Source organism: Condylura cristata, unplaced genomic scaffold, assembly GCF_000260355.1.
Source record: "Condylura cristata isolate star-nosed mole 26May11 unplaced genomic scaffold, ConCri1.0 scaffold00014, whole genome shotgun sequence".
In the NCBI taxonomy this organism is placed as follows: domain Eukaryota; kingdom Metazoa; phylum Chordata; class Mammalia; order Eulipotyphla; family Talpidae; genus Condylura; species Condylura cristata.
The window spans coordinates 51,448,706-51,475,804 of NW_004567115.1; the positions used below are offsets into that span (position 1 = coordinate 51,448,706).

A 27,099-nucleotide genomic window follows, 5' to 3' on the forward strand; every position below is an offset into this window, starting at 1 on the left:
TGCACCCTGTGGGTCACTCCCTGGCTGGGGTCAAACTCCTGCTGCAGTGGCTGCCGATAGCTTGATAGCGCTGAGACTTTAACCCCTGCGCCACCAGCGAGGGCCATTCCATGTAATTTGTGTGACGTGTGGGTTTACTGATTTCTCTCCTGAAGGGGGGGAAGGACGAGAGGAAAGAAAACCTTTGTTGTCCTCTGGGAGAGCAGCATGGAGTTGAAGTGGAAAAGGAGGTGACACATTCCATTTCCCTCCAGCGGACGCTGTGGAAGGGACACATTGACTGCGAAGTGTGCAGGGCCAGGAACCAGGCTGACTCCTCCAGTCAGATGTGTGTTTTCCTTAGAAATAGATTCTGATCTCGGCCATGATGGCCATGGCCACGCTGTTACCGAGGATCCTTAGTGCCAGCTCTTTGCTAAGTGGCTTTGGCGAGGCCTTTGCCAGCATTTAATCACTGTGAGAGGGCTCCGGAGACTTTATTAACTGTAGAAAGAACAGATATTAGTCTAAGCTGGATGAAGTCCAGGGCAGCTGCACTGCCCTTCAAGGAGAATTTCTCAGTACTATATTATGCTAACAGAAGTGTCCTGGGATTTAACCCTAAATCATGTTAGTATGTGTTCTTTATTCTACAAAACATCTAAATTTCTTAAATTTGCTGTGTAAATCTGGCATTTCATATCCAATACTACTTCCCTCTTCAATACATTGTAATCTTTTAAAAGATTTATTTATTTATGCACACAGGAACTGGGGTACAGGCCAGAGGTGCTGGGGGGCTGGTGAGAAGATTCACCAGAGACAGAGTGGGGAGCAGAACAGGCCGACTGCTGAGGGGAGCAGTGGGCGGGTCAGAAGAGGTCGGCTGCACCCTGTGGGTGCCTCCCTGGCTGGGGATGGAACTCGTGCTGCAGGGGCTGACAATAGCTTCATAGTGCTGAGACTTAACTCCTTGCAACACCCCGTTATTATAATTAAAAAAATGTTTAATCTCTTTTTATAGTTGAGTATCAATGTACATATTATTTTCTTTCAGTCCCTCTCCTGCGAGTTTCTTTGGCAACATGTGAGTATAGTAAATGGAAATACACTGCGATAGCGATTTATGTAGAGGCGTCTTAAAGACTTCGGTAAAATGAATATTCTTTCAGCATTTTGAACTTTTACCTACTGACATTTTGGCTTCACTCAAAATGTGCAAAGTGGGAGGGCTGCCTTGCCAGACCAGAGCCCCCTAAGCTTGTCATTTTAATTTACTTTACTTGAAAATGTTGATGGTTCCCGAATTCCATCGTTTGTTGTAACAAAATTTACACACTGCCACAAAAGGAGCAAAGGAAAGGGGAGTGAATGACATTTTATTTATGTATTTATTTTAAAAGATTTACTCATTTATTTATGCATATAAGGACTGGGGAGCAGATAGCTTGGTAGTGCTGTGCTTTAACCCCTGTGCCACCAGGGAGGCCCCATGAATGGCATTTTAGATGGTTATATGTATTCAGTTGAAAAGATTATCTTGCCTAATCCAAGTTGACGACCTCTCTTTGTGGAGGCTTCAGTCTGCACGGCAATGGTTTGCATCGTTGCTTTTTCGAAGTTGTCCTAATATACCAAATATTAAGAACTGACTACCCTGTAAGTCTTCCAATGTGTATATATAGGCATATTAACTGGCCAGTGAAACTCATCAGCATGGAATCCGCTGACTTCTTCACCTTCCAAATGTACTTATGTACTTGCCATCTGTCACTAAACAGCGGCCCGGGTAGGAGTAGTGCTTCAGCCTAATTCATCCACTCAGATAACTATGCTCTTCCTCTTGGAATCAAACATAAAAACAGCTCGCTGCTGAAACAGCGGGCACATCGCACTTCCTTCATGCACCCAAGGAGGGTGCCAACCTCTGTCTTATCTACCCCCGGAGCAACGATGAAACCAGTTCTGGACGCTGCTTGCTGAGGAAGCGAGCTGGGCGTGGAGGCTCCAGGGGCGAGCAACTAACTGTGCAAGCAGCCGAACGCAGCAGACAGCAGCGTGCAGACGGCAAGCTGCAAGAGCCTTCTTTCTTCTAGCAACACCTTTCTCCCGTAGAAATTGTGCTCCTTCTCTCAGGCTGTGCATGTTGGCGTCAGTAAGTATTGGAGCTGGTGGGGAAACTGAGAGATGGTCTCCTCCAAGGCCTTCAGCTCAATGTGGGAACGCGAGCCCCAGAGAGGCTGAGCAGCTTGCCCACGGACTCTCTTTCAGGAGTGGCAGATGGAAGGGTAAAGCCCTTATCTCCTGCTTCCCAGCTGGGGAATTTTCCACTGCCCCTGCCAGACACACACAAGTGTCAATTTCTGCGTCTCCAGATTCATAGCTTAGCCTTTGCTTTAAGTGGTGATGCTAATGAATTCCATGAGTCAGTGCTTACTTTCCAGATTCTGCCAATTAATTGTGGTTTGGGGGTAATCCATTTCCAGGCCCTGGACTGTAAAGCGCGGTGTCAGCTGTTTTTGAAGGTAATTTATTCCAAAACTTGGACCAATTACACCTAATGTAGTTGAGGGTTAGCTGACTTTCTCGCTAACCGTCCTTGAATTAAAAGTCAGTGGGCCTGATTTCCCCTCCGTGGCACATTACAGAGCAACCATGTTGTGGGGGACTGGGGCTCCACGGTACCTGGGAGGAGGGCTCCCTGGGGAGTGTAAGGTCAGGCGAAGGCCACCTGAGGTAACATGGTGGGCCATGGGCCCTCGATCGCAGCCAGAGGCAACAGTAGCTGACACCCACTGACCCTGACCCACTGACCTGGACTCAGCTTCCGCAACCTGAGGGGCTCTACTACCTGGGAAACAGCGACTTCACCTGCAGCCAGGCATCTTCCCCACATCAAGGAGAAGTGGGAAAATGTATTGTGGGTGGCAGAAAACAGCCAGCTTCTTTATTTTCTTGCCTGAGGCTGAGCCACCGGGCGATCAGGTGAACGGTGAACGCAGTGGCCCTGAGCCCACTGGGAGGCGGGCTGGACCCGCCCTGATCCAGCTAGAAAGTGAAGCCGGCAGTGAGCCTGCCTCAGCCATGCAGTTGAAAGTCCCAGGCCAGCTATCCAGGCTTAAGGGAGTGAAAGTGTTTTATGCATGTGAAAGTTCCTGCCTTCTCTCTGCGTCCTCACCCTCCTCACCAGGAAAGCAAGGAGGGGGGCGTGTGAGTGGGGTGAGGTGATTTCTTTTTCTTTTTTAGAGATATTTATGTATGCATACAAAAATGGGATACAGCCAGAGGTGCAAGGGCGGCGAGAGGATTCACCGGGGACAGAGTGGGGATCAGAACAGGCGGATGGATGAAGTACACAGCTGAGGGGAGCAGTGGGCGGGCCAGGAGAGGACTGCTGCGCCTTGTGGGTCACCTCCAAGGCAGGGGTGGAAATCGCAGAAGTGGCCACAGCCTGGCTTAGCTTTGCAGTCCAGTGCTCCAACCTGCTGGGCCACCAGGGAGACCAGGGTGAGGTGATTTCTAATACCTCTTCTGCTGAACCTGTGACTTCCTACCCCATGGTGGGGGGTTGTGGCCAAGCAGCCTGGGGCGGCCCTGGAGACAGGCCCTCTGAGTCTCGGGGGTCCTGCCCAGATCTGCTGGATGAGACCCTGCGTTTGAACAACCCCAGGCCCGGGTGCTCGCTGGCTGACCGGCTTCAGAAATCCTGGGGTTGCTGCACTGCTTCCCCAGGCTTCGGCTCATTCTCTCGGTGACCTGCAGGTGGCGCCCGAGAGCCGGCCGGCGCGCTCTGAGGGCGCAACCCCAGTTCCTCCTCCACTCGGGCCGCGCCCTCCCCTCCCGCGGGCTCCCTCGGCCGCGCCCGGGAAATGGACCCGCGTGTATGGGAAGCTGTTCACACCCGCGCCTGCTTTCCGGAGAAGCCCGGCCTCCCTCAGGAGAAGCCTGCTGGGAGTGACCACATACCTCAGTTCTGTGTTCCCTCACAAAAGCAAAGACTGAAGCCAGCACGGGAACAGAGTAGTAGAATGATGGAGCGCTTCTTCCAAATCTACTTATCTGTTTATCTAATCATGTGTTTACGAGGAGGCATGCGTGGTGTTTTATTATCAGTGAGTTCCCAGCAATTCTAAATTATAATCACAACTTTTCCAATACGCCGAAGTCTTCCATGTTACCATAAAAGTGTTATTGTTCATATACACCTAGATTTTGTAAACCGAAAGTTTCTGTTGTATAATTTTTGGGCGTAGAAGACTAGAGGTGCCGGAGCGGGGAAGCCAGTGAGAGGACTCCCCAGAGACAGCGGGGAGCAGAATGCAGATCCACTGCAGTCCGCTGGCTGCCGCAGAGGGGAGGGGAGCAGAGGCCGACAGGAGGGGTCTGCTGCTCCTGCGGGTCTGGCCGGGGCTGGAACTGCAGGGCCGCCCTGAGGCTGAAGCCCTGGGCGGCAGGGAGGCTCCCTGCGTGTTTCCCGCCCTTCGCGGGAGGTGAGCTGCAGGCAGCGACAGTGCTGAGCCTGAGGCTGGAGGTTCATGCAGCAGCTGCGCAGCTGAGACTTGGGGCCCGGGGTCTGACTCCAGGCTCTGTAAGCTTTTACAGTTTGTAGTTTGGCCACCCCAACCGTCCAAAATGCTGCGCAACGAATGCCCTCAGGGTGTACTCACCATGGCCATTTTTTATTTAGGGATTTCACATTTTTACCTACCAGTATTTTTCTACCAATGCACTTTGCCAGCAACATCTAATCAGTATTAGAAATGGAATTTCCGGAGATGTGGTTGGCGAAGTGCACATTAGAGCAGGACCGCGCTAAAGTGCGTTGAGTGGGAAACCAAGTCAGCACTCTCGCCCTGGCCCCTCCACTGCCCTCCGGCTCGCCCCGTGCAGGAAGGAGACGGTTTGTCTTCTTGCTCCTGGCCTCCCTTCCCAGATGTTAAGCACCTGCCGTTTTGCAGGTGCTAGCGGGTACTAACAACTGGACACCAGCTCCTGCCTCGTGGACCTGATGACGTGGGTGGGGGGCCGGCCCTAGTCAGGTGGGGCTGCTGGTGTGACCGGAGGGGCAGGAACATGCAGCTGGCGCTAGGCGGACACGCCCTAGTGAGGGGCCGAGGGGGGCTCCCCGGAAGCAGTGAGGGACAGTAATGGAAGGAAGAACTCTCTCTGCAGGGGAGATGGCACAGGTGTGTCTGGACGGTCGAATCAAGGGCCAGGTGGGCAGCAGGGACAAGAAGTGGACAGCCTGGGGTCGCCGGCCAAGGTCACCGTGGGCTCTGCTGGAGCCCTTGGTGACGAGTCCATCTGTTTCAACACTTCAGTGGGCGCCCCGTGGCTTCCGTGGCTACGCAGGGCCGTTCTCCTTCCCTTTTTCAAACCTCACAATCAGCACGTGCCTGAGGGAGCAGAGCTCGGGTGGCGTTGACGTCTCCTCTGTCTCGTGGTGACTCAGTTGTGCTCTTCATGCACCTGTTAATTCTAATAATGCGCTCGCCCTCTGGGTTTTCGGAGTCCATAACCACGTCATCTGCAAATACTCAGTTTTGTTTTTTCCTTCCCAGTCCTCACACTTATTTGTTTTGTTTCTCACTGTGCAGGCCCGGAGCTCTGGCACAAACCGAGATGGTGACGTTTTTGCCATGTTTCTGACAGTGGGGAGGGCCGCTGAGGTGCGCGCTTACCTGTATGACGAGTTCCCACCTCCCTACCTGAATACTGACTCTCCTGTGGATGAGATGACGTGCTTTTTTTTTTTACATTTTGAATAACTTTTTATTTTATTTTATAACAGTTTATTTTTACATCATTTTGTACTTTTTTTTTTTTATCTCAATTGTAATCCCCGCAGGTTTCCCATCACCAAGTCACCCGTGTGCCACCACCATAGTCCCGTGCATTCCCCCCCCCCCCGTTTTTGATCCCATTCCCCACTCCACCCCTGCAAAATGTCTCTGGTCTATGGCTGTTCATTATTCTTATTATTTTCTCGCCTGGTCCATTATACTCCTGCTATGAGCGAAACCATCCAGTATTTTTCTTTCTCTTTCTGGCTTATCTCACTAAGCATGATCTTTTCCAGCTCCATCCAAGTTGCTGCAAGACATGTGTTTCTCTTTTTTGGTGGCTGAGTAATATTCCACTGTATATATGTACCACATCTTTTTAATCCAGGAGATGATGTGCTTTTTATCCTCTACCCTCTGCGGGTGGTGATTTCCCTTTTCTAATGTGAAGCCAACTTGCGCTCCTAGCATAATTTCACTGCACAGCGCCGACTGCTGTTTATACTTTGCCGCTGCTTGTTTGCTGATCATGTCGAGTGTGTGGTGACTGTGGCTGGGCGAGACTGGCCTGTGGCTCCGCCTCACACATCTTGCTTCTGTGCCAGTGCCTGCCTAGCACCCTCTGCAGAGGCTGTTGTTCAAATGTCCTTGCACTGCCAACTTCAGGGCTATGCCAGCCCTTAGAGATATTTGAAATGTCGCCTCCCTCTATTTTTATTTATTTACTTAAAGGTTTATTTATTTATGCACACAGAGCTGGGGTACAGGCCAGAGGTGCAGGGGCGGTGAGAGGCTTCACCAGACCCAGAGTGGGGAACAGAACCGGCCGACTGACGAAGCACACTGCTGAGGGGAGCAGCAGGCGGTCAGGAGAGGTCTGTCGCGCCCTGGGGGTCAGCTCCCTGGGCAGGCGGGATTGAGCTCATGCGGAAGTGGTTTCAGCTTCTTAGTGCTGTGCTTTAACCCGCTGCACCACCAGGGAGGGCCGAAATTTGTTGAATTTTAAGGACCTATATGTCTTTAATTTTCACCAAATTTGGGGAAGATTCAGTTGTTACTTCCTCAAATATGTTTCCTGAATTTTCCTCCTCCTTGACCTCCAGTTATATATGTATTTGCCATTTGATATCTTTCTGTAGTTAACTGGCGTTCTACTCATTTCCCCCATTTTTTCCTTCCTCCGTGTTTCCTTTTGAATTCAAGGCCACAGAGAGACCCTTTCCTCTGCAAGGTCTAACCTATTAACCACAGCATATTTTCAACCCATTTCAGTGTTTCTGGTTTGCCTTTACTAGGTGGGTAGAAAGTGAATGGTGTAGAGGCAGTGACGAAACAGTCAGCCTCTGTGCCGCTGGCCTCTGTGGCCATCGCCTGTGGCCTTGATTGCAGGAGGCGCTTGGGAGCTGGCGTGGGCACCAGGGCCTGGTGGTGGACACCTGGGAGTGGTGTGAGCGTGCGTGGTGGGCGCACCTGGGCCTGGAGGCTGAGGATGTAAGGGCGCGTCACTCACACGGGAAGCAGCTGTGGCTGCAAGAGGCTGAGGCAGGACATGAGACGATGCCAGAAAGTAAGTCCAAAGACAGAGTACAGATTGGGCCTTGCTGGTGTGCAGTGGGTTAGAGCACAGCACTGTGAAGCTGTCTACAGCTGCTGCAGCACAAGTTCGATCCCTGGCCAAGAGCTGACCCCCAGGGCGCAGCAGACCTCTCCTGTCTCCCTGCTGCTGCCCTCAGAAGTGGATTTCAGTCCATCTGCCTGTTCTGCTCCCCACTCTGTCTCTGGGGAATCCTGTCACTCCCCAGCCTCTGACCTGTACGCCAGCTCTTGTATGCACAAATAAATAAACCTTTAAAATAAGGAAAGAGTAAAGCTTCCCCGGGCTTGGGAAGCCTGGACCCTCCTGCCCCGTCCCCCGCCTCTTTCCCCATGCTAGGCTGGTAGCCGCACTACAGTGGCTGTGGCTTTTATTTCGGGAAATCATTCTCACATCAGTCTCATTGAGGGACGGCCCCTCACCACCTTGGAGCATTCTTAGTGAAGGCTCCATGTCCGAGGAGTCGGCCATGTTCGTGGCACAGCTGCCAAAATACTTGCTCGAACATTCTTTTGCTTAGCCCATGGAATCTCGCCATGAGAAAATACCACTGCCCAGAATTGTGAGAGGAGTGGCCAGTGGAGAAGGGCCACACTATCTGTAAAATAGCCCGGGTTCTCATTGCCTTCCTCTGGATTTGTTTCTATAACATGACCTAAGCAGATCTTCACAAACGATCACGAGTCCTCACGGAAAGCTTGGGAACCTCGATCGTGGTGGTTTCTCACAAATCCAGCTCCTGTCCTGTCATCCCGTTGCCGGTCACCTCTCCCCCCTTCACCTGTCTGACCTGCCTGCCCCTTGCCTCTGCTGTCCAGCACCAAGCTACCCAAGAAATATCTGGAAAGACTGTGCTTTGAAATACATGTCTTTTCTGGTTTGCTATGCTCGCGTGTAACTGTGCCTCAGAAACCCGTGGAGGGTAAGACTGATTCTAGCTACATAACTTAGGAAGCAAGCTCGGTAGGAATGGCAAACGGCTCTTTGTCTTGATTTAGGAAATGTCACTGCATTTGCTGATTGGCAAGTGCTGTGGGCGACCTGCCTGGCATTCTTCTCCACATAAAGCCACACAGCTCCAAATGTCAGACAACTTCCCGCTTAGTCCCACTGTGACTCAAGAATAAAAAAATCTGTCAACTGATTTTAGAGGTGGAAGAAATTGTAGTCCTTTGCACACATGCAGCCTAAGGGGTGACTTGGCTTAATTCTAGCACACGTAGCCCGCAACTTGGTCCCACAGGCACGGAGAGGAGGGCGAAGGTGGTGCTGTGTGGCACTAGAGAGGGCGGGGGAGGGTGCTGCCTCTCCCCATTCTGTGGGGCCCTGTTCCCGGGTCATTTAGGGGAGGAAAGGTCAACTTTTCTCTGTTGACTTCTTTTAGCAAATTATGGTAGTCCTGACAGGTGTCCCCAGGGATGCCAGCTGTGGGCGTGTGAGTTCCCAGGACGACGCCAGGGCCTCGGGCATCCTACACCCTCCCTGGGAGCTCCTGGCCTCACAGACCTTGACCAGTTCTGGAAATTCTCTTACTCCCAAGGGCGGCAAATCCCTGAGATGGCTACCAAGGTGATCGTCCTAGAAGGTGGGCCTCAACATGGGTCAGTTGCTTGCAACCCTGTCCTCACAGTCCCAGCGTGGCTGTAACATCTGTCCGCCACGCTCTCGGTCTAAGCTGCCCTGCCAATTGCTGCTGGCCGGCCGATCAGAATTTTGAGTCCTCCCACACGCCTTGGCTTCACATGAGAAAGAATGTGATAGAAATCTCCTCAGTGACATGTTTTCAGCTTTATTGAATTTTTTTCTTACAAAAAGGCCTGATGTATTTTAGGCCAGGCCTAATATCGTTTAGTCCCTGAAATACAGGTCCATGGTTATTTCCATGCCCTCTTAAGTAGGATTGTAAACCAGTAGACTTTAAAGGTCCAAATACGGATCGCTGTTGTATTTATTTGATATAAAACAACTTTTGTTTTGCTCCCCAAAGACCACCTTACGTGGGTGCTCCTCGTTGGGCTAAGTGGGTGTTTTCCAGGACCACCTGGGGAATGGATTTCATTCAGGGGGATATCTCTCCACCTGCAGTCTTTTCTTCTTTTCGTGCAAACTTGGTGGCTGAGCTCGTGGCGAGAGTGCTCTGTCTATAAGCGCGTTAGCGGCCCTGGAGAGGCCCCGGGCCATGCGTGTTACCTACTGAGCGATGGCAGAAGGCGCGTCTCTGGTCACGAGGGCGGTGATGAGCATTTGTACACTGTGAGCAAACCACGACCAACAGCTAGTGCTAGTTAGGGCCTTTGTGGGTCTGCCGTGGGGGCCCAGGCCAGCTGGCGCTCACCCCGCTTGAGAGGGGAGTACGATCCGGGGTCTGGCCAGGCTCTGGCTCCCCCAGTGACATGGGTCTGGGCACCCTCGCTCCATGCAGCCCCAGTGCTGGGGCACGTGACCTGGCGTGGCCCCTTCCTCCTGCCAGAAGCAGAACATGACCTCCCTGGGAGGGCACGGGGTGAGGATGTGCAGATTCTTGTTCCCTCCCTGCCCCAGAGCGGACAGGGGACCCATTTCCTGCCGCCTCAGAAGGAGCCACAGACACACGTTCACTTGACCCCAGACTCACACCCAAAGAGGCCCGCCAGACAATGCAGAGGACTTGACTTTAAACTCTGATGCCAGCGCTGAGTGTTGGTCTTCACTTAGTCTGGACAACCCCGTGCCGCCCTGCAAGTCAGCTGTGCGCGTGGGCGCCCTGGGAACAAGCCGCGTCTGCGCTCACACCCGAGCGTCCTGGGGTTTGTAGCTCAGTCAGCCACGTGTCACCCCACGCTGCCTGCAGAGGCATGTGAAGGTGGACACGGTGGTCGGTTGTTCTCAGTCTTCTGACTTGCAGGCTGGGCAGTGGGCAGTGCCTCCTGGGGCCGGGCCCCCCGGGCAGCACAGTGGGCCGCACACGCAGTCGCCCGCCCTCCACGCCGCCGTCGGCCCCTGCGTTTGCCTCTTGCTCCTCAGGGCCTCTCCTCTAGGTCATGTCTGCAAACTAGGTCACGCCTGGGGGCAGAGTCCGAGCAAAGAGGGAAACGGAGTCGCTGGGTGTCGTGGTGGCTGGAGAGAGTCTGGACTCTGGGCCTGCAGGTCTGGGGATTACCTGCAGGGGACCCTCTGCTACTCTCCCCTCTTCCACATCTTGCCAGCATTCCTGTGGAGTGGACGGCCCGGGGCTGGGGGTTAGAAGGCGGGGCAAGGGGCCAGCGGGCAGCAGGACCCACGTGGGCGGGGTCCCCAGGGAGGGAGAGGCAGGGAGTGGGTGCAGAGAGGCACTGTGGCGATGTCCACGAGGACAAGGACAACACGCTGTCACGGGGTGGGGGGCTGCTGGCGAGGCAGACTGGTCAGGGTGACCCAAGCGACGGCCCTGCCTGGAGTGCAGGGCCCTGTCAGTGCTGGCTGCAGGTCACCCCCGCATCCTCGGCGTGGCCGCAGTTCGACACCCCCCATTTGGAGAAGCTGCAGCGGAAGATGGTGTCTTCTGTGCCCCGGCAGGCGACATCATCCATCCAGATCCTGCCGGTGCCTGTGGAGACAGTCACGGGCTCAGCCGGAGGGCCGGGCCTGGCGGCCTGGCAGGCTGCAGGGCCTCTTGGCCATTCTCAGATCCAGAGCTCCACACCTGCCTCCTCCCCGCCACCGAGACCTCACTGCTGTTTCCCAGACCTAGTTTCTTGACCTTAGAACAGACTGGTGGGGCGATGCCACCTCTGCCGAGTCGCCTGTGTCCAGCATTGTACACGTGTGACCTTCCTCGGTCCTCTGGGTGCCATAAACCCATCTTACAGATGGGAAAGCCAAGGCCCAGAAAGCATTTGGTGCAACTTGCTCCACTTGTTGGTGGGCAGAGTCTGGACTCAGGCCCAAGCCTCGCCACCTCCCAGGCCCACACTTTATACGCGACACTGCAAGCTGTGAGCTGTGATGTCTTGTGAACTTTTGTTTATGAAAGTCAAGCAGGGCCCAGGCAGAGGGCCAGTGTCAGACAGATTTTGGATGGTCCCGTGCCCATGACCAAGCAGGCCAGCGCCCACATCACCTCCCAGCTCCTGGAGCTGCGAGCAGATGGCCCCATTCCACAAGCCCACGCCCGCGTCCCGGGAAGGGCAGGCCTGCCACTCGACAGCATCCCCAGGCAGTTAGTGATCTGCAGGCGCGTGCTGGGTCGCAGGGGCAGGTCCGGGACGTGGTCGGACGGATGCCGGCGCCCACCCGTGGCCAGGAGCGGTACCCCGCTCCCCTGGACTCTCGGTGATGCGTGGCCCTGCCTGGTGCAGAACCCGCACGTCTGCCTCCCGCCTGCAGGGGCCACGGCACCATGCAGCCTCGCCTCGTCCTCAAGCTGCTTAGAAAGGGCCCGGAAAAGGGCAAGGGGGACATGGGCCTCTGCCGGGCAACTCCCGTGCCATCTGCAGGAAGAGGGCTCAAGCGCGTCAAAAGGAAAGCAGACGCTGCAGGCTCGGGGACGCCTGCCATGGGGACAGGATGCCGCAGCTGGCGCAGCTGCTGAAGACGAGCAGGGCTGGGGGCGGGGCGCTCCCGGGGGTGACTGAGGCACGTGTGCCCAGCACCCTGAGACGGCCGTGAGGTTCGCGGGCGCCGCCAGGAGGCGGGGAGGAGAAGCACAGTCGAGGAGGTGGTGTCCAGCGCGGCCTGTCCACGCACAGTGCTGGGGACAGTGAGGGGGAAGGGGGGCGCCTGCCGACCGGAGGGGGGCGGCGTGAGGGGTCAGGAAGGAGGCCGCCTGGGGTTCTGGGGCCCCCTCCCAGCGCCTTACCTTGCCCGAAGTGCGCCGTGCGGTACACCTGCTCGGCGCCACGGAAGCCCAGCATGCGGCAGGCCACGTCGCCGTCCTTCTTGTCCCAGCCGTCGTCACACACGGTGCCCCAGCGCCGGTCGTGGAACACCTCCACGCGGCCCTCGTGGGGGCCCGAGCCGTTCACCAGCCGGATCAGCACGGCCTCCACGCCACCTGCGGGCAGCCCTGGGTCACTGGGGCTCCGGACACGGAGGACCGGCCCCCCAGCGCAGGACGGAGGGCGGGGCTGCAGCCAGGCAGGCAGCGCCTCCTGCGACTTCTGCGCCCCATCTTTTGGTTGTTTTTTAAAAGATTTTATTTATGCAGACAAGAACTGGGGTACAGGCCAGAGGTGCAGGGGTGGAGAGGATCACCAGGGACAGAGTGGGGAGCAGACAGGCGGACCTACTGAAATATCCAGCCGAGGGGAGCAGCGGGCGGGTCAGGAGAGGTCTGCCGGCGCCGTGGTCACTCCCTGGCCGGGGGTCGAATTCCAGTGCAGTGGCTGCGGCAGCTTCACAGTGCTGCGGCCCAGCCCCCGCCCCCAGGGAGCCCCGCACTTTTTTTTTTACTAGACGAGTATCTCCAGTGCCGTTTTCGGTTCACAACAAAATTGAGGGGAAGGCGCAGATTCCCTTCCACACCCTGCCGCCCCACGCGCACCCTCCCCGCTCCAGCACCCCCACCAGGGGTGCGTTTGTCCGTCAGTGAACTGCACGGCGACGCACCGTCCACAGTTCCACGAGAGCCGCTCGTGTCCACCGTGTGTGCTTGGATGGACAGTGGCCTCGTTCTAGCATCCCGCAGTCAAGTGCATGGACTGCACCCTTCATCCCTCCTTCCCCTCAGCCCCGGGACCTCCGCCCATGTGCACGTCTCCACGGCCTGCCTTTCCCAGAGCGCGTGCGGTGGAGTCACCCAGAGGCTGCCCTCAGGCCGCTACGGTGCGGCGCCTCCAGGACCCTTCCTGGCGTGGTGGCTTCTCCTGAGCTCTGAGCCGCTGCCGATTGTCGGCTGAGGCCGAGCCTGGCTGGGTGTGGCCCCGGGCTGAGATGGCAGCCACGATTTCCACAGGCGGGCCCATGCCGCACCGTGGTGGCAGTGGCCCCGTGTAGCCAGGAGCCTCCCGCAGAAGCCTCAGGGCAGGTCGAGAGCAGAGGGAGAGGCGGCAGGGGAGGCTGTGGCCCCAAGCGGCAGGCAGTCCAGGGCATCGGGTCAGAATACCAGGGAGGCCCTGGGAGAGCAGTGGGCAGCGAGGGCTGGCCTTCGGGGGCCCCAGGCCGCTGCCCTGGCTCGCCAAACTCACGTCTTTCATTTCTTTGGCCGAAGAGGAGGCTGACCATCTGCTGGGGGGTCCCGTTCTGGGAGCTGTGGCTCCGTCACCGACGCTCTCCACCCTCGCAGACTGACACTTTAGCGGGAGACTATCGATAGCGAGGAGACGACATACAGCATCGACGGGAACGAAGCACAGAGGGGAAGGAGAGTGGGGTGCCCTCTGGGGCAGGTGGACAAGGAAGGCCGTGAGCGGCCCTGAGTGAGCTGAGAGAGGACATGGGCTCCCCCCTCAGAGGGCCCCTCTCTGGACTGTTTTTCTGCCTTTTAGAACTCAGCTTGGAGACGTCTTGTCCCAAAACGTTTCCCCTGGCCCCGCCATGTGCGGCCAGGTCCCTTCCGTAGGCAGACTGACCTGGCTGTTACAGCTGCCCGCTACTCAGCCATCTTTCTGCGCAGAGCCTGCTTCCCTGAGGCGCCAAGCTGCGCGGGGGAGGCGCGTGTGGGCACCGAGTCAGCGCCGGAGCCCCCATGGCAGGCACCGCGCCCCAGGGCCCAGGGCTTTGGTGGGCGCCTGGGTGTCACGGCCGCCCGACGGCACCCCCGCCTTCCCGGCCATGCACTCGTGGATGGCTCTGCGCCCAGAACCAGGGGGGAGCAGTGGCCCCACGTTCCAGTGGAAAACCAGGCCGGGGCGCTGCGGCTTCCCTCCCGCTAGCACACAATTGCGGCGGGTGCTGGAGGAGATCTGGAAATGCCACTGGCTGCTGAGTACTGAGACTCCCAGGAGGCGGCAGTCTGTGGAAGTGACAAAGGATACTGGAGCCAGGACGGCCGGAGACTCAGCATCGATCCCACGGCGGCCTCTGGCCGGCTCCCCGGGTACTGGAGCCTGTTCCTTGTCACTTGTCCCCAAAAGGGGGATGAGCGTGGACACCTGCCTGGGGGTCACAGGTGCTGCCTGTCCCCCCAGGGCATCCAATGAGTGAGAGTTGTCACGCCTGGGGCCACCCAACCCAGATGGCGCTTCCCCTCCCAGACATGGCGTGTCAGGGCTTTGCCTCCTTCCCCACAGCCGGGATGTGCGGGCTCAGCATGCAGCCAACGGCCGTCCAGGGGGCCGGGCAGTCCAGGGGCTGACCCGAAGCCTCCCCTGCCTCCTCTCCCCTGAGCAGCGGGAGCGCCGCCCTCCCATGCCTGGCGACAGGTCCCTCCGGGACGCAGTGGGGCCCTGCAGATGACTCCCACAGGAGCCCCTCTCTGGTCTGAGGAGGATGTCAGGACTTGTGAAGAGGTTTCTGTTTTTGTGGGAAGAGGGTTTAAAGTCTGCTTTTTCCCAGCAGTTTCGGCCTCCGGGCAAAGTTTTCTCACCAAGCGACCAACCGCCACTCGGAAACATTCACACCCACAGCTGTGTCAGCCCCACATAATCAGATGAGGTGCCTGAGAGGCGCCTTGGCCTGGCTTGTGGGCCGCCCCCCCCCCAGACTCACAGGAAGAGTGAGTCCCGGGAGCTTCTTCCCCAGATGCCCACCCAGCGCGGTTCCACCTGGTCAGCCCCGGCCCCTCCCTCCCGAGCTCACGCTCTGCCCACCTTCCCCTGTGGAGGACCGACCCCCATTCCGTATGGGAGCCCCAGGCTGACGGAACACCCGACCTTCCTCCTGCTGCAGGGTCCCCGCTGGCCTTGTGGGGAGGACAGTGGGCCCCGAGGCCAGAAGCGCCCACTCTGCAGAAGGACCTTTTAACCTCTCAGTTTGTCCTGAACACCCAGCTTCAGGGACATTCGAGGGGTCCTTCCCCCAACCCTGAAGGCCAAGGGGGCATTTTTCTAAGTGGAACATTTGCCTAGTCTCTAGCCCACCGAGTCTTGCATCCCCTGGCCCCCCACTCCCACCTAGCACGGACACCCAGATGTTCACGGGCCAGACCCTCTCCTTTCCCTGTCGCCCCCTTGGGCAGGCATTGTCCCTTTTTGTGCAGACAAGACAGAAAGAGCCCCTCAGATCAGAGCCCGGACCAGCATTTTGCCTTGCTGGGTGGCCCTAGGGAGAAAGCCGACGTGGGGTCCCAGGGCAAGGGCCAGCCAAAGGCCAGTCACCCCTCCCCACCCCCCCGGCCCCCAGGCTTTCCAGAGCAGCTGTGGCCCTCACGGTTGCTTGGACCCTGGCCTGGAAGCTGCCACCTCCTTCCCTGACCTGCCACCCCCCAGGCCACGCCTGGGGCCACCTCCTGCCATGGGACCCCAGATCTCCAGTCCTGACCCGCAGTAAAGAGGGGGCGCTGAGTTGCAGCAGGGGTGGTAGAGAAGAACACGGCAGGGCGTCAGAAAAGGAAGCTTTGCCTTTGGGCGGGTGGGGCGGGCCTGGCGCTGGCCTGGCTTAGTGCACGCAGCCACTTTCCGGTGCCGTCCCCTGCCAGTTGCGTTACACGCGGTGCCCGTCTGAGATGCCCCCCTGGGCTGGCCGCACCTCACCCAGCGAGGTGCATTGGGCTCCGAGGGGCCGCGAGCGTCTTACTGAGCGTGGCCGAGGCCCGTCCCGAGCGGGGCTGGCGCCTCAGAAGCTGGTGTGCAAGAGCGGCCTACTGGGCTGGCAAAGGGGGTGCGCCCCCGCTGCGCCCCGCCCCGTCGGCTTCAAGGTCCTCTGCTCTCCCCAGGGCGCAGCTCCCAGCCCCCGTGAGGGCATGGGAGCCCCACCAGCAGCCCCGCAGCTTCCGCTGGCTCCCGCGAGCTGGGATGACCTGTCAGGCGGCTCCGCAGTGGTCTGGGCTGTTGCTGGCCGCCGCGCCGGGGGCTCCTCGCACAGCGCTTACTGACCCACCTGCGGGGCGCTCTCCTCACGGCAAGGGTCTCCGGTCTCCCGCCTTGCAAATATAGATGGAGGAGAGCAAAGGAACCCCACACACGGTTGCCTGTGTCCCCCACGACCACACGGCTCTGAACCCCTGTGGCCAGAGCCGATGGGGCCCCGGACTTGGCTTTGAGTCCCCCCACTGGCGACACAGAGGTCGTCCACCGCGCCACACGCCTGCTGCTGCCCCGCCTGCCTCTGGCGAGCCCGGGGCCGTGACCCCGCAGGGAGGGTGCCTGGGCGCGCCAGGTCTCTGCCTTATTTTACCAGGATGCTGCAGGTTTTGTGGTTGTAACTGGGGCTGAGTGGGTGGACTCCCTCTTCCTCCAGCATCTGGGGAACAGGTCAGGGGTCCTCGCTTCTGGGTCCCTGGGCAGGTCTCAGGACAGCCCGGGGCAAATATGACGGTCTCAGAACCAGTTTCCAGGCTGCGGCTGCCTTAGAACTACCTGCTTGCTGCCGGGCAGGGCCACACCTGCCCAGAGACCCCCAAGTACGACAAAGCCATTCGGGAGCGATGCCAGCGGTGGTGACTCCAGGAGGAACAGCACGGGGGAGGAGGTGTACTTAGCTCCCCTCATGCCCGGCACAGGGGTGCCGAGGGCCTCCCCTGTGCAGCTTCTCACTTTCTCCCCCTGCGCCCCGCAGGTGGGTCAGTAAGCGCTGTGCGAGGAGCCCCCGGCGCGGCGGCCAGCAACAGCCCAGACCACTGCGGAGGGTTGTGGCCCAGAGAAGTCAAGTCATTTGCCCAGAGTCACACAGCTGCTACAAGGTGGAGCCAAGGAGAAGAGCAACGGTCTTTTACTTTCAGACCACGGGGCGGCATTCGGGCTGATACCTAAGGCCTGCATGACGGTGTCTCCAGTGCCCGCACTGGACGGTCAGGGAATCCGTGGCTTTCGGGGGAGGGGAAGCGTCTTGGGCTTGAAGCAGTGGTTCCCCGTCCTGGGCTGCAGGTCACCTGGGGGATTTTCGCAGGTCACCTGGGGGATTTTCGCAGATGCTGCTGCAGGGCGGGGGGCCGGAGAACGGAGAACTCTGCCCACAGTCCCCCCGGGGCTGTAGAGGACAGACGTGGGATACATCTCGGCTCCACGCCTGAGCGCTGTCAGGCCGCGCAGAGGATGCGGAGGCGTGATCCCTCTGGAGCCTCCCTGGCCGCGGCCGGTGAGAGCTGACCCCACCTCTCTGAGGCCTCGGCACTTGGGGGGGGGCGGGGGGCGGCGCCGTTACTGCCCTGGCAGGCTGAGCTGGTGCGTCCAGTGTTTACCAGATGAGCCAGTGAGGGGTGAGTGGATGGATGGTGGGGCCTACAGTCCGAGGGGTTCCTAGGACACCCCTGCTTGGCTGTGTCTCAGCAGGGCCCACTGGCCAGGAAACTGCTTCTCAAGCAGAGACGGGAGCGGCACAGGCGGGAACGTCGCAGTGCTGAGGTTTGTTTATCCTGCTTCCCCGCCCTGACCAGAGCAAAACAAGCTGGAGGGAGGGAGGTCGTGGGGAAGAGAAATAAACACAGGGCTGGGAAAGTGGGTTTTCTGCAGCTGCAGAGTAGAGCCGGGATAATTTGGACCAGCTGCCCAGTGCGGAAGTCGAGCTTGCCTTCTGCAAAGAAAGAACTCCCCGTGCTCCCCAGCCCCAAGAGGGGACGGTGTGCTCCCTCCTTTCTAGACTGACACTTCTCTTTGCCCTGACATCCGTGGGAAATGGGGTTCACGTGGGCAGGACAGGAGCCACCCCACCGGCAGGACACCGGCAGGCCACTGTGGTCCGGCCTGTGGGCGCCGCTCTACGATGCTGTTCCCGTGTGTTTGCTCTTAATCCAGCAGGATCCTCAGGCACCTTCAGAGCATGCTTGCTAGACGGCCTCGCGGTCTCTGTGGCCCTCCGGGGCGGGGCTGTTGCCTCCTTCAGGTGGGGAGCTGAAGCAGGGGAAGGGGGCTTCCCCGGCCACGCGGTGAAGAGGCCCCACCTGGCCTCCCGCACTGCAGCTGGCCCGCGCCTGTAGCACCTCTCGACAGGGGCCGCAGGCTGTGGCTTTGCTGGGGACTCCGCTGTGCTCGGCACTTGGGCTCTGTCCCGGGTTGCGGCGCATTCAGTCAGCATCTGGGTGGAGCTGTCCACAGCAGCACCTGTGACGTGGTTGACAGTGATGGCCGCCGTGGCGTGGACACGAGGCCCACAGAGGTGCGAGTTTGCCGCCCTCCGCTGGGCACGTGCTGTTTCTGGTGCTCTGCTCGCTGCTGGCTGCAAGGCAGGTGTGTCCCTCGGAGGGTAACTGAAGGCCTTCCCTGCCGGGCCTGCACCGGAGCTCGCCCAGGGGCCGAGGGCGGTGGGAGGCTCCCTCGGGAGGCCCAGACAGACCTGATCTGCAGTGCCTCACTGGGCAGGAGGAGAGTCCTGTGTGTGGCTTTTGCTCCTGGGCTTCTCGGTGGGCAGAGAGGTCACTGCTTGTCACCAGGCCGTTGGCAAGAGATGCGGCGGGGCTGGGAGAAGCCGGTGGCGCGGACTCCCCGTGGGTCCCTCCATAGCCTGCTGGTTGAGCGCCCCGTGCAGCGTCCTTCTGAGCTGCCGTGACCCAGGCTCCCGCGTCTGGACAAGAGGCCGGCTGGAGACTCGTCTGGCAGCCTCTGGCACCCACCCCACATCTAGCTCCCTGACCTTGAGCATGTGATCGAATCCCCCAGAATACTTTCCTCACCTGCTAAACGGGCCAACAACATGCATCTTAGACATTCTCATGCCTGTGAGCTCAGTGACAGGGTGGGGATCTCCGTAAATAGTGTTGTTTACTATTTATTTCCCCCAAGGGTCGAGGTGGGCTCTGAGGCACTGTCAAGGGGCTCCCCCGGCATTGGAGTCGAGCAGCTGGCCGTGACCCCACGGCCTCAGCACCCCAGGACCTCCCGGGGCGCCTGCAGGCGTTGCCTCCTCTCTCCCATCAGCATTCGACCACAGCAATCCTTAGAAAAGAGTCTGGAGTCCACTGCCAGGGAGGCAACTCCTTCTGGATAACGGGTGTTCCCACCGTCAGAGGACAGCGAGGGTCATGCTGTGGCCGCAGAGCCGAGCCAGATCCACCCCGGCTGCGGCGGGACCGCCCAGGTTTTATCTGCGGGGCCCTGGTCAAGCCTCACCCTGGCAGCAGAGGCCGCGTGTGGGGTCAAGGGCTTGAGCACAACTCCACAGCCTGAATTGCTCCTGAGTAAACAGCCAGGGCCTCGCTGGCTTTAATGTACGTCTCAATTTTAAACGCTCTCTGCAAAAGCCACATCAAAGACCCTCACTCGAGCTCCTCTGTGGTTCGGGGTCTTGTTTGTATAGACGTCTCCTTGTTCACCTTCAGCCTGAGGTTTTATGACTAAAAGTTTTCTTGGGAGGCAAATCACAGAAACCTCTGCCTGTTTGCCAGGGAATCGGGAGGGGCAGTTTGAGGAGCTGCCGCCAGGGCCCGCGTGGGGAGGGCAGCCGTGCCGTCAGCTGCGGTGGGCAGTGTGCAGAAGGCCCGATGCTCATGAAGAGACGCCGGACGCACGGAGCCGGCGGGACCCTCCCGCGAGCCCGCCCACCTCCTAGACTGACAGCCGGAGAGGCCCCCCTCTCCTGACCCCAGCTGCAGGCACCTTCTGTGCGGCCCGGCCTCGGTCAGCACGCACGGTGGCCCCTGGCCGCGCGGCCGGAGCTGTGCCGGCCAGAGGGAGATGTCCCCGCCGAGGGTCTGCGTCTCGGACTCGACCTCCGCCGCTGTGGGTTGAACCCGTGGATATGGGGTTGGCTCCTGCAGGGAACCTGGGGCGCCGCGGGGTTTGGTGTCTGGGCGTGGGCCGGGAGCCAGTGCGCTGTGCCTAGCGGGGGTGGCTGTGGTTAACTTCGGGAAGCGAGCCAGAATTTGAATGAGGATTTTCAACTGGGGGGTATGAGCACCCCTCAACCCTCCTATTTAGGCCCCACTGTATCTGGAGCACCAGTTGGGGTGTCCTGCTCAGGACCTCTTAGCGCTCTCTGCTGCTCTCTGCGGGCCTGGGGGGTCTCCCCGCCCCATTCCGCCTGTCACGAGACGTCCCACGGCTTGGGCCGGGTCTCTGGGCAGACACAAGCCGGGGACCTGGCCATGCCCCAGGGGCGCGCCGGCGACCTCGGCTTCCTCCTTTTCTACCCCAGGGACCTGGTCGTGCTGCAGGAACAGCGAAAATGTGCACAGAGGCTCCCTGGAGTCCGGGCGTGGCTCGCCTCCGGTCAGTGTGGTCGGGAGAGCAAGGCCGTAGCACGCCGCAGCTGTGGCCCAACAGGGCGCGTGCCTTCACGACCAGCACGGGTGGCAGCCAGCGGGGTTGTGCCACGGGAGGGACGTGGGTCCGGCTCCGCCTCTCCAGGCCAAGCTGGCCTGGTGCCTCGCCTGAGCAGGCGACCTCAGAGGTGGGAGGGAAGGAGGGAGGGGGTGCATGGCCCCAAGGGCCTCTGTCGCTTCCCGCACTCTAGGACAAGCGGGGCTGCTGCAGCTCTGGGGGAGAACCGCTTGGAGCCGCCGCCCTCGTTATTGTGAGCTTGCACCACACACTGGCCACCCACTGTTCCCCCTTAATTTTGAAGGCACACACAAGACGTTTTCTAAGGCGCCACTGGTGACCAACGCGCGGGCTGAGAACTTCCCCTGGGCTCCTCCCGCCTCGCTGTTTCCTTGGGAACCAAGCGAGGGGGTGCTCTAGCAGCACCCCCCCCACACACACACCTGCTTTAGATTCCCGCTGCAGGACTTAAGCTAAACTGAGTCCACAGCCCACCCCACGCTGCAAAATAGAATTTATTTTTCCTATGGACGAACTGTATGGGAGGGTAAAACAAATCTTCCCCTCTTGAGCTGTGCGCACGCAACTCTTCTCTGGCCCAAACTCCCGAAACCAGACATTCACCGGAATGACGGGCAGCACCCTGGCCTGGGGACGAACAGCACACAGCACCACAAGAGGCCCTGTACCGCTCGCGCAGCCGGAGTCGGGGGCCTGGACCCTCCCACGCCGCCTCTGTCGCGGCCCCAGCTCTCCTGCTCTGCGCCAGTCCCGCCAGTGGACGGTGGGTGGACTCGGGCATGAATCCCGGGTCCCATCTGACTCCACCGCCCTCCACTCAGGCCCAGACGTGGTGAGCCCCTGCGAGGTGCTGTTCTCAAAAGCCACTGTAACTGCCCGCCAGAGGAAGCTCCTGTTTCCCTGGTCAGCCCCTTTCATGTGGAAACATCCCCACCCGCTGGACCTTCAGGCCTTTGCCACTGGGTGCTGTCTGGGAGGCCCTGGTGCAGGCCCCGGCGCGGTCACAAGCTGGTTGCCAGGGCCGGCGTGTGGGGTGCGCCTCCTCCACTGTATTGTATTTGGAGGAGGGTGGAGTTAGGGTGCTGAGAACCCCTTCTTCCTGGCCATTAGCGCCTCCAGGAAATGACTAAGAGCCCCCCTCCAGCCGCCCACCCAGGGGCACTCAGCCGTGGTCAGAATTACGCTTTACTGAAAGATGGGCCCTGGCTCTGTCCTCCAGCTGGTCTCAGGGTTCAGCTGGTCTCAGGGTGCAGCTCCTGGACCCCCCAACTTGGGGGGCCGTACCTTTGCCAACACAGAATCCCCGATCCCAACAGAATCGTCTTACTGGCATCTCCTGGCCGATCTCCTCTCTCTCCTTTCTCTCCTTTGGGACCTCGGTCACCTGAAAAAAAGGAACAAGTTAAGTCCTAGCTGTGAGCAAAGTATCTGCTGGGGACTTACTGCCCCAGGCCAGCGAGACCCGGCAGCTCTGCAGCCCTGGCAGGGGACACAGGGCAGTTTTAACCAGGGTGGCGCCCTTCCCACGGTCACCCGGCCACCGGCGGGAGGCTCTTCCCTCCCTGTTATAGCCGCGCGGCTGTGGAGAGGAGGAAATACCCCGCTTTTATGGCCACTCCCCAGGCTGCTCTCACGAGGGGCGGAGGGGTCTTCAGTGACACACGGGGCGGCACAGCGGCCCCTGCAGCCTTGATGGCGCTGGCGCAGGAGGCGCCTGGGCGCGGGCGCAGCGCGCACACGTGAGCGTGCACACCTGCGGGGATGAACGCTGTGGCGGTGACCGGAGCAGGTGGGCAAAAAACGACTATGGAAGAGAGAGGGAGGAGAGCAGAGGCCCTCTGAGGCCTGGGGGCTGGCACGCCTCCCGCCCACCCTGAGCGCGGCTGCCGCACACCGGGTACACGCCGGCTGGGTGGGCCGCCGGGCGGCCAGCAAGCACGCGGGGAGTGTCGGGCAAATGAAGCCGGTCAGGCTCTTGCCACTGGCCTCTGTGGCTATCGCCTGCGGCCTCCATCTGGCTAACGCAGAAGGCGCTGGCTGTGGGGCAGGCGCCGGATGCCGGCAGCTGGGGAGCGCACACCCGTGCCAGGAGGGCGGGCTGAGGGCAGGTCGCCCTGGGGAGGGGCCTCGACGCTATCTCCCTCTGGCGGCCATCTCCCCTGAGCACCCCTAAGCCCCGTGGGGGTGACGCCAGGGCTCCGGGAGTCCAATCGCGAGAAGCAACGGTGAGCCCAGCGGGCCTGGGAGCTGGCAACGCAGCGAGCTTCTCGGGACTTGTGGCACTGCCCTGCCAGGAGATGGCTGAAAGAACAGGGGTCTTCTCACTCTCCAGAAAGGCAGACGCTCTGACATCACTCAGGAGCCGTTAACGGGACTGGGGGGTCTATTCCAAGTGACTCCAGACAGGTAACTGAAACCGAAAGCCCATGGCATGCTGTCTGCGAAAGAGCAAGCCAGCAAGTTCCAGGAGAGGACGATTTGAGTGACCCGGAGAGACAAGAAGCAGGGTTCTCAGACGCAGCACTAGAAGGTCTGAGCGGTTCTGAGGTTTGGAAAAACAAAGGCGGCCATCCGTGTAACGTGAGTGTCCCAGAGAGAGGTCTGCAGGCCTTGCTCTGAAGTAAACGCCAAGGGGCAGGGACTCACTTTTTACCTTACCCTTTATAGATTTCTGTATTAATTTCTCAAACATAAACTGTTTTTGTAACCTTTTAAATAAATCAGGTTTTTTTTTTTTAAGATGTGAGTTATAAAAGGACAGGAAACCTCATCTGTTTAATCACTAGCCAAAAAGCAAAGGTTCCCAGCCATTCAAGACTGAGAGGCAACCCTGGACGGTGGCAATGATGACGAGGACTTGTGCGCTCGTTGCAGAGCGAGGAAGCGGAGCCTCGAGGAGAGGCGTGAGGTTTCCTTCGGCAAAGATGCTAGGAGAGCTGACAGACACATGGAAGATGGGCGCTCTACAAAGCAGGGTCCCCTAGAGCGAGCGTGGTGATGATCTGCAGAGGAAAACTCGGAAGAAACACTGCTGGAGGCGTGTGGGCGAGGTGAACGGGGGTCTGCAATGCTGGGGAGGAGGCTGGGGGGCGGGGTGGCTCCACGCTGCGCTGAGCAACGTGATTACCTTTGAACCCGCGCAAGCCCATCGGGCCCATGGCGCCCAGCTTCCCGTCATCGCCCTTGGGGCCAGGCAGTCCTGGGGTTCCTCTCTCGCCCGGCAGACCTGGGGAGACAAGCGGCAGGGGGCAGATCAGACTCAGGACTAGAGGGTCTGAGAGGTTTTGCGTGACCTTCAAGGTGTCAGCAATGACCTCACCGTGCGTCTCCCCCCGCACCACTGCCCCCCCATGCAGTCGTCATATTCTTCTCTGTTGATTTGAAGATGCTGTCAAAGCAGTGCTCAGACGGGCCACACAAACCTCCCCCAGCAGTCACCCTCACCCAGTTGGGCCGGAACCCCTGGTGCGCGGTTGCTGGGGAGGGAGGGAGGGAGGGGCTTCAGCGGGGAGGGGGTCCTGTACCTCTGAGCTGAAGAGTTAAGTTTCGGCAAACATTTTGTTTTTCTGAGGATTTTACACCCAGTCACTGTTCTGGATGCTTTTCACAAAGTATCTCACTTAATCCTCACAATACACTGAGGTCCTTATTATTCCACTGTGAAGACCCTGGGGCCCAGAGAGGTTGAGGAATCTGCCCATGACCACACCGCAAACAGCGGAAGCACAATCTGAGTCTGGAAGTTCTGGGGTTGGCGTCTCCGCATGCTGGATGGAAGGGCTGACTGGTACTGAGGACCAGGGGCACTCCCTTCCCATCCTATTTTAGAGAGACGAGAAGGTCCTTCCTCTCGCGCCCAGGGAAAAGCACTGCGGGCGAGGAGGTGGGAGCGGTCAGTAGGTCAGCCGGTGGGTGGGGCCGCCGGTCAGGCCCAGGGCTCCGGGCCCCAGGTCGCCCACATTTCACCAGAGAGGCCTGGCCCAGGCCTGACCTGAGCCCACAGCTAGCTCCACAGAGCAGAGCTCACTGAGTAACCGACGGGTCGATCTTTCCGGCTTGAGCGTTCACTTGGTTTTCTTTGGCTTTTCCCGGGGCTTGGAGGACCCTGTCTCCAAATAATTACTCCTCCAGTGCTAACGTCAGCTGCTGGGAGCGGGCGGGTGGTCTGGGCAAGCGGCAGGCCAGGGAGAAGGGCTGATGGATGTCTTTTCCTCCCTAACGTGACGCATCTGTTCCCGGAGACCAAAGCAGGCCCCGCCGCCCGGGGAATTCTGAATCTGAACCCACTGCAGGATGTGCCCGGGCTCCACCTCCCTCGTGTAATCAGGCAGAAAGCGGGGTCCCCTGACTCTGCGAGCCCCAGGGCTCCTCAGCGCTGAGTTAGGGGGCTCCCCTGTGAGGGGAGACCACCAGCAGGTGGGGCGTGGCTGTGGGGAGCTGGGGGCTGGAGCAGTTCATGTACCTCGTCAGATCTGGTACTTTCTATGAGAAACAATTTGCTTCATTGCAGTTACACCCACACCCTACCAGCCTCGTAACAGGATGGGGCATCTGGAGCCCAGTTGGCTGGGCACCCCCTCCGGGGACCTCAGCTTCCACGCCAATCAGAAACTAGAGTGTCGGGATGAAATGGACCCCCTCCCGTTCCAGAAGCCCCCCTTTTACCTCGAAGTCCAGGCAACCCAGGGATGCCAGGTTCGCCTTCCTTGCCTTCATCCCCCTGATCACCTTTGGGGCCCGGAGGTCCTGAAAGTGGAACAGATAGCACAGGGTTAGAGAGCACTTTCCAGAACAGGCCACCTGCCAGGGAGACAAAACCCCCTCCCACAGAGGGGCAGGGGCAGTGATGCTCTGGAAGCACCAGGTGCCACCGGGTCCGGCTTTCTGTGGCGGAGCGGCAGGGAGAGCTTCCTGGAAGAAGTGGCCTCCAAAGTGAAATCTTGAGGAACAGAAGGTGGCTCTCTAAGGGAGGAGCGGGTGTGACGGCCGAGGGTTCATGCCCCCCTCGCCCGTGCTGGGGCGCCCTCCCGGGGGTGGCACTCAGGGTGGACCTATGGGAGGTGATCGGTTGTCTCTGAGGGTACAAGGGCGGCCCGGGCTGGGCTCCTGCCCTTGTGTGAGGAGAAGGAGCTCGCTCTGCTCCGACCCTCCCTCTCTGTGTAAGGATGCAGCAAGGGAACCCAGGCTGAAAGCCTCGAGATTGCGCTGAGCCCTCCCCCCACATTTTTTTTTTTTGTCATCGAGGCTCCTCCTGTCCTGTCTCCACGTCCTTCCTGTCCAGCCCAGCCCCTGGGGCGCAGGATGCCCCAGCCTCTTGAAAGACCTCTTGCCCCCACACTGCGCCCGGCTTCCCACTCATCTCCAAATCCAGCCGCTCAGCCAGGGGTGCCACCCGGCTGTGGAGACCCGAGCATGTTCCCGGCCCTTCTGCAAGCTCACAGTGGGACGCTTCCCTCAGAGTCCTCCTCGCCGTGTCCCCAGACATCAGCCACATCCTTCGTGGGCCCCGCCCCGGAGCCCTGCAGCCCACCTTCGTGCACGCCCTGCTGGCTCAGGGGCCTGCTTGGCCCCGCTCTCAGAGCTGGGCGCCCTCCCCGGCACGAGCGCCTCCTGGGAGCTTCGCCGAGCGGCCAGTCCCGGCCCCTGCGCCGTCTGCACCGTCCCTCACCCACCCCTGGTCCCCAGGACGCAGGCCTGGCTGCAGCGGCCGAGCCCCGCGGTCTGCGCCCTGGGCCTCAGCTGCCCCCAGCGCCCAGCGGGGCTCCGGATGACTTCCCGGCAATTGTAGACGCACTTAGGGTGCTGGGGGCCCCAGTCTCCAGGCACTGTTTGAACTTTGGGACCTTAACTTTCATGCTTCCCTGGCCGGGGCGGGGTGAGGTGGGAGGTGGGTACGTGTGCAGCTGAACTGCGAAACAGCCTCAATCAGGGAGAGGGCGGTGCTGGCCTGGCACTCCTGGGCCAGGGCCCCGTCGGCGTCTCCCAGGCTAACGGCTCAGTAAGGACTCCGCAGATCTTGGGGCGCCAGGGTGGGTTTGGAGCAGGGGTGATGCGGGGGGGGGTCTTTCACAAAGGCCCCTCGCACGGGGCAGCCCGCTGGGGTGGAGGGGGCGCGCGGGGCTCCGCCTGTGGGACACAAGAGGACACAGCAGGGCCCCCACAGCCTGCAGCCTCCTGGAGCTAAGAGGCTGCGCTGGGCCGGGGCGGGCGGGCACCTGTGGCCAGCGAGAGGTTCCGCAGCGCGATGGAGTGCTCCCAGTCCTTGAGGCGCAGGTCCTCGGTGACGGTGTTGAGCACGGCCAGCTCCTGCCTGAGCTGCCGCTCCAGCCCCAGGTGCACCAGCCGCAGGCGGCGCGCGTCCTCGCTGGCGTTGCTCACCAGCACCTGCAGGTCCTGCAGCCGCGTGCCCTGCAGCGCCACGTCGTAGGACAGGCTGAGGTTGAGGCCGCGCAGCGCGCCGCCCACGCCGGCCAGC

The 27,099-nt window shown here is 59.8% G+C and overlaps 1 protein-coding gene across 1 annotated transcript in view; it reads right to left on the bottom strand.

Annotated features, from left to right (window-relative positions):
- Positions 1 to 9,124: 9,124 nt before the first annotated feature.
- Positions 9,125 to 27,099, bottom strand: part of SCARA5 (scavenger receptor class A, member 5) — a 49,198-nt gene continuing 31,223 nt past the window's right edge. Inside the window, exons 5-10 of the mRNA XM_004682532.2 lie at positions 26,840 to 27,099; positions 25,290 to 25,370; positions 23,752 to 23,850; positions 21,952 to 22,008; positions 12,173 to 12,367; positions 9,125 to 10,921 (exon numbers count right to left, since the gene is read on the bottom strand). Of these exons, the coding sequence (XP_004682589.1) occupies positions 10,785 to 10,921; positions 12,173 to 12,367; positions 21,952 to 22,008; positions 23,752 to 23,850; positions 25,290 to 25,370; positions 26,840 to 27,099 (829 nt within the window). The 3' untranslated portion in view covers positions 9,125 to 10,784. The remainder of the gene's footprint in view (positions 10,922 to 12,172; positions 12,368 to 21,951; positions 22,009 to 23,751; positions 23,851 to 25,289; positions 25,371 to 26,839) is intronic.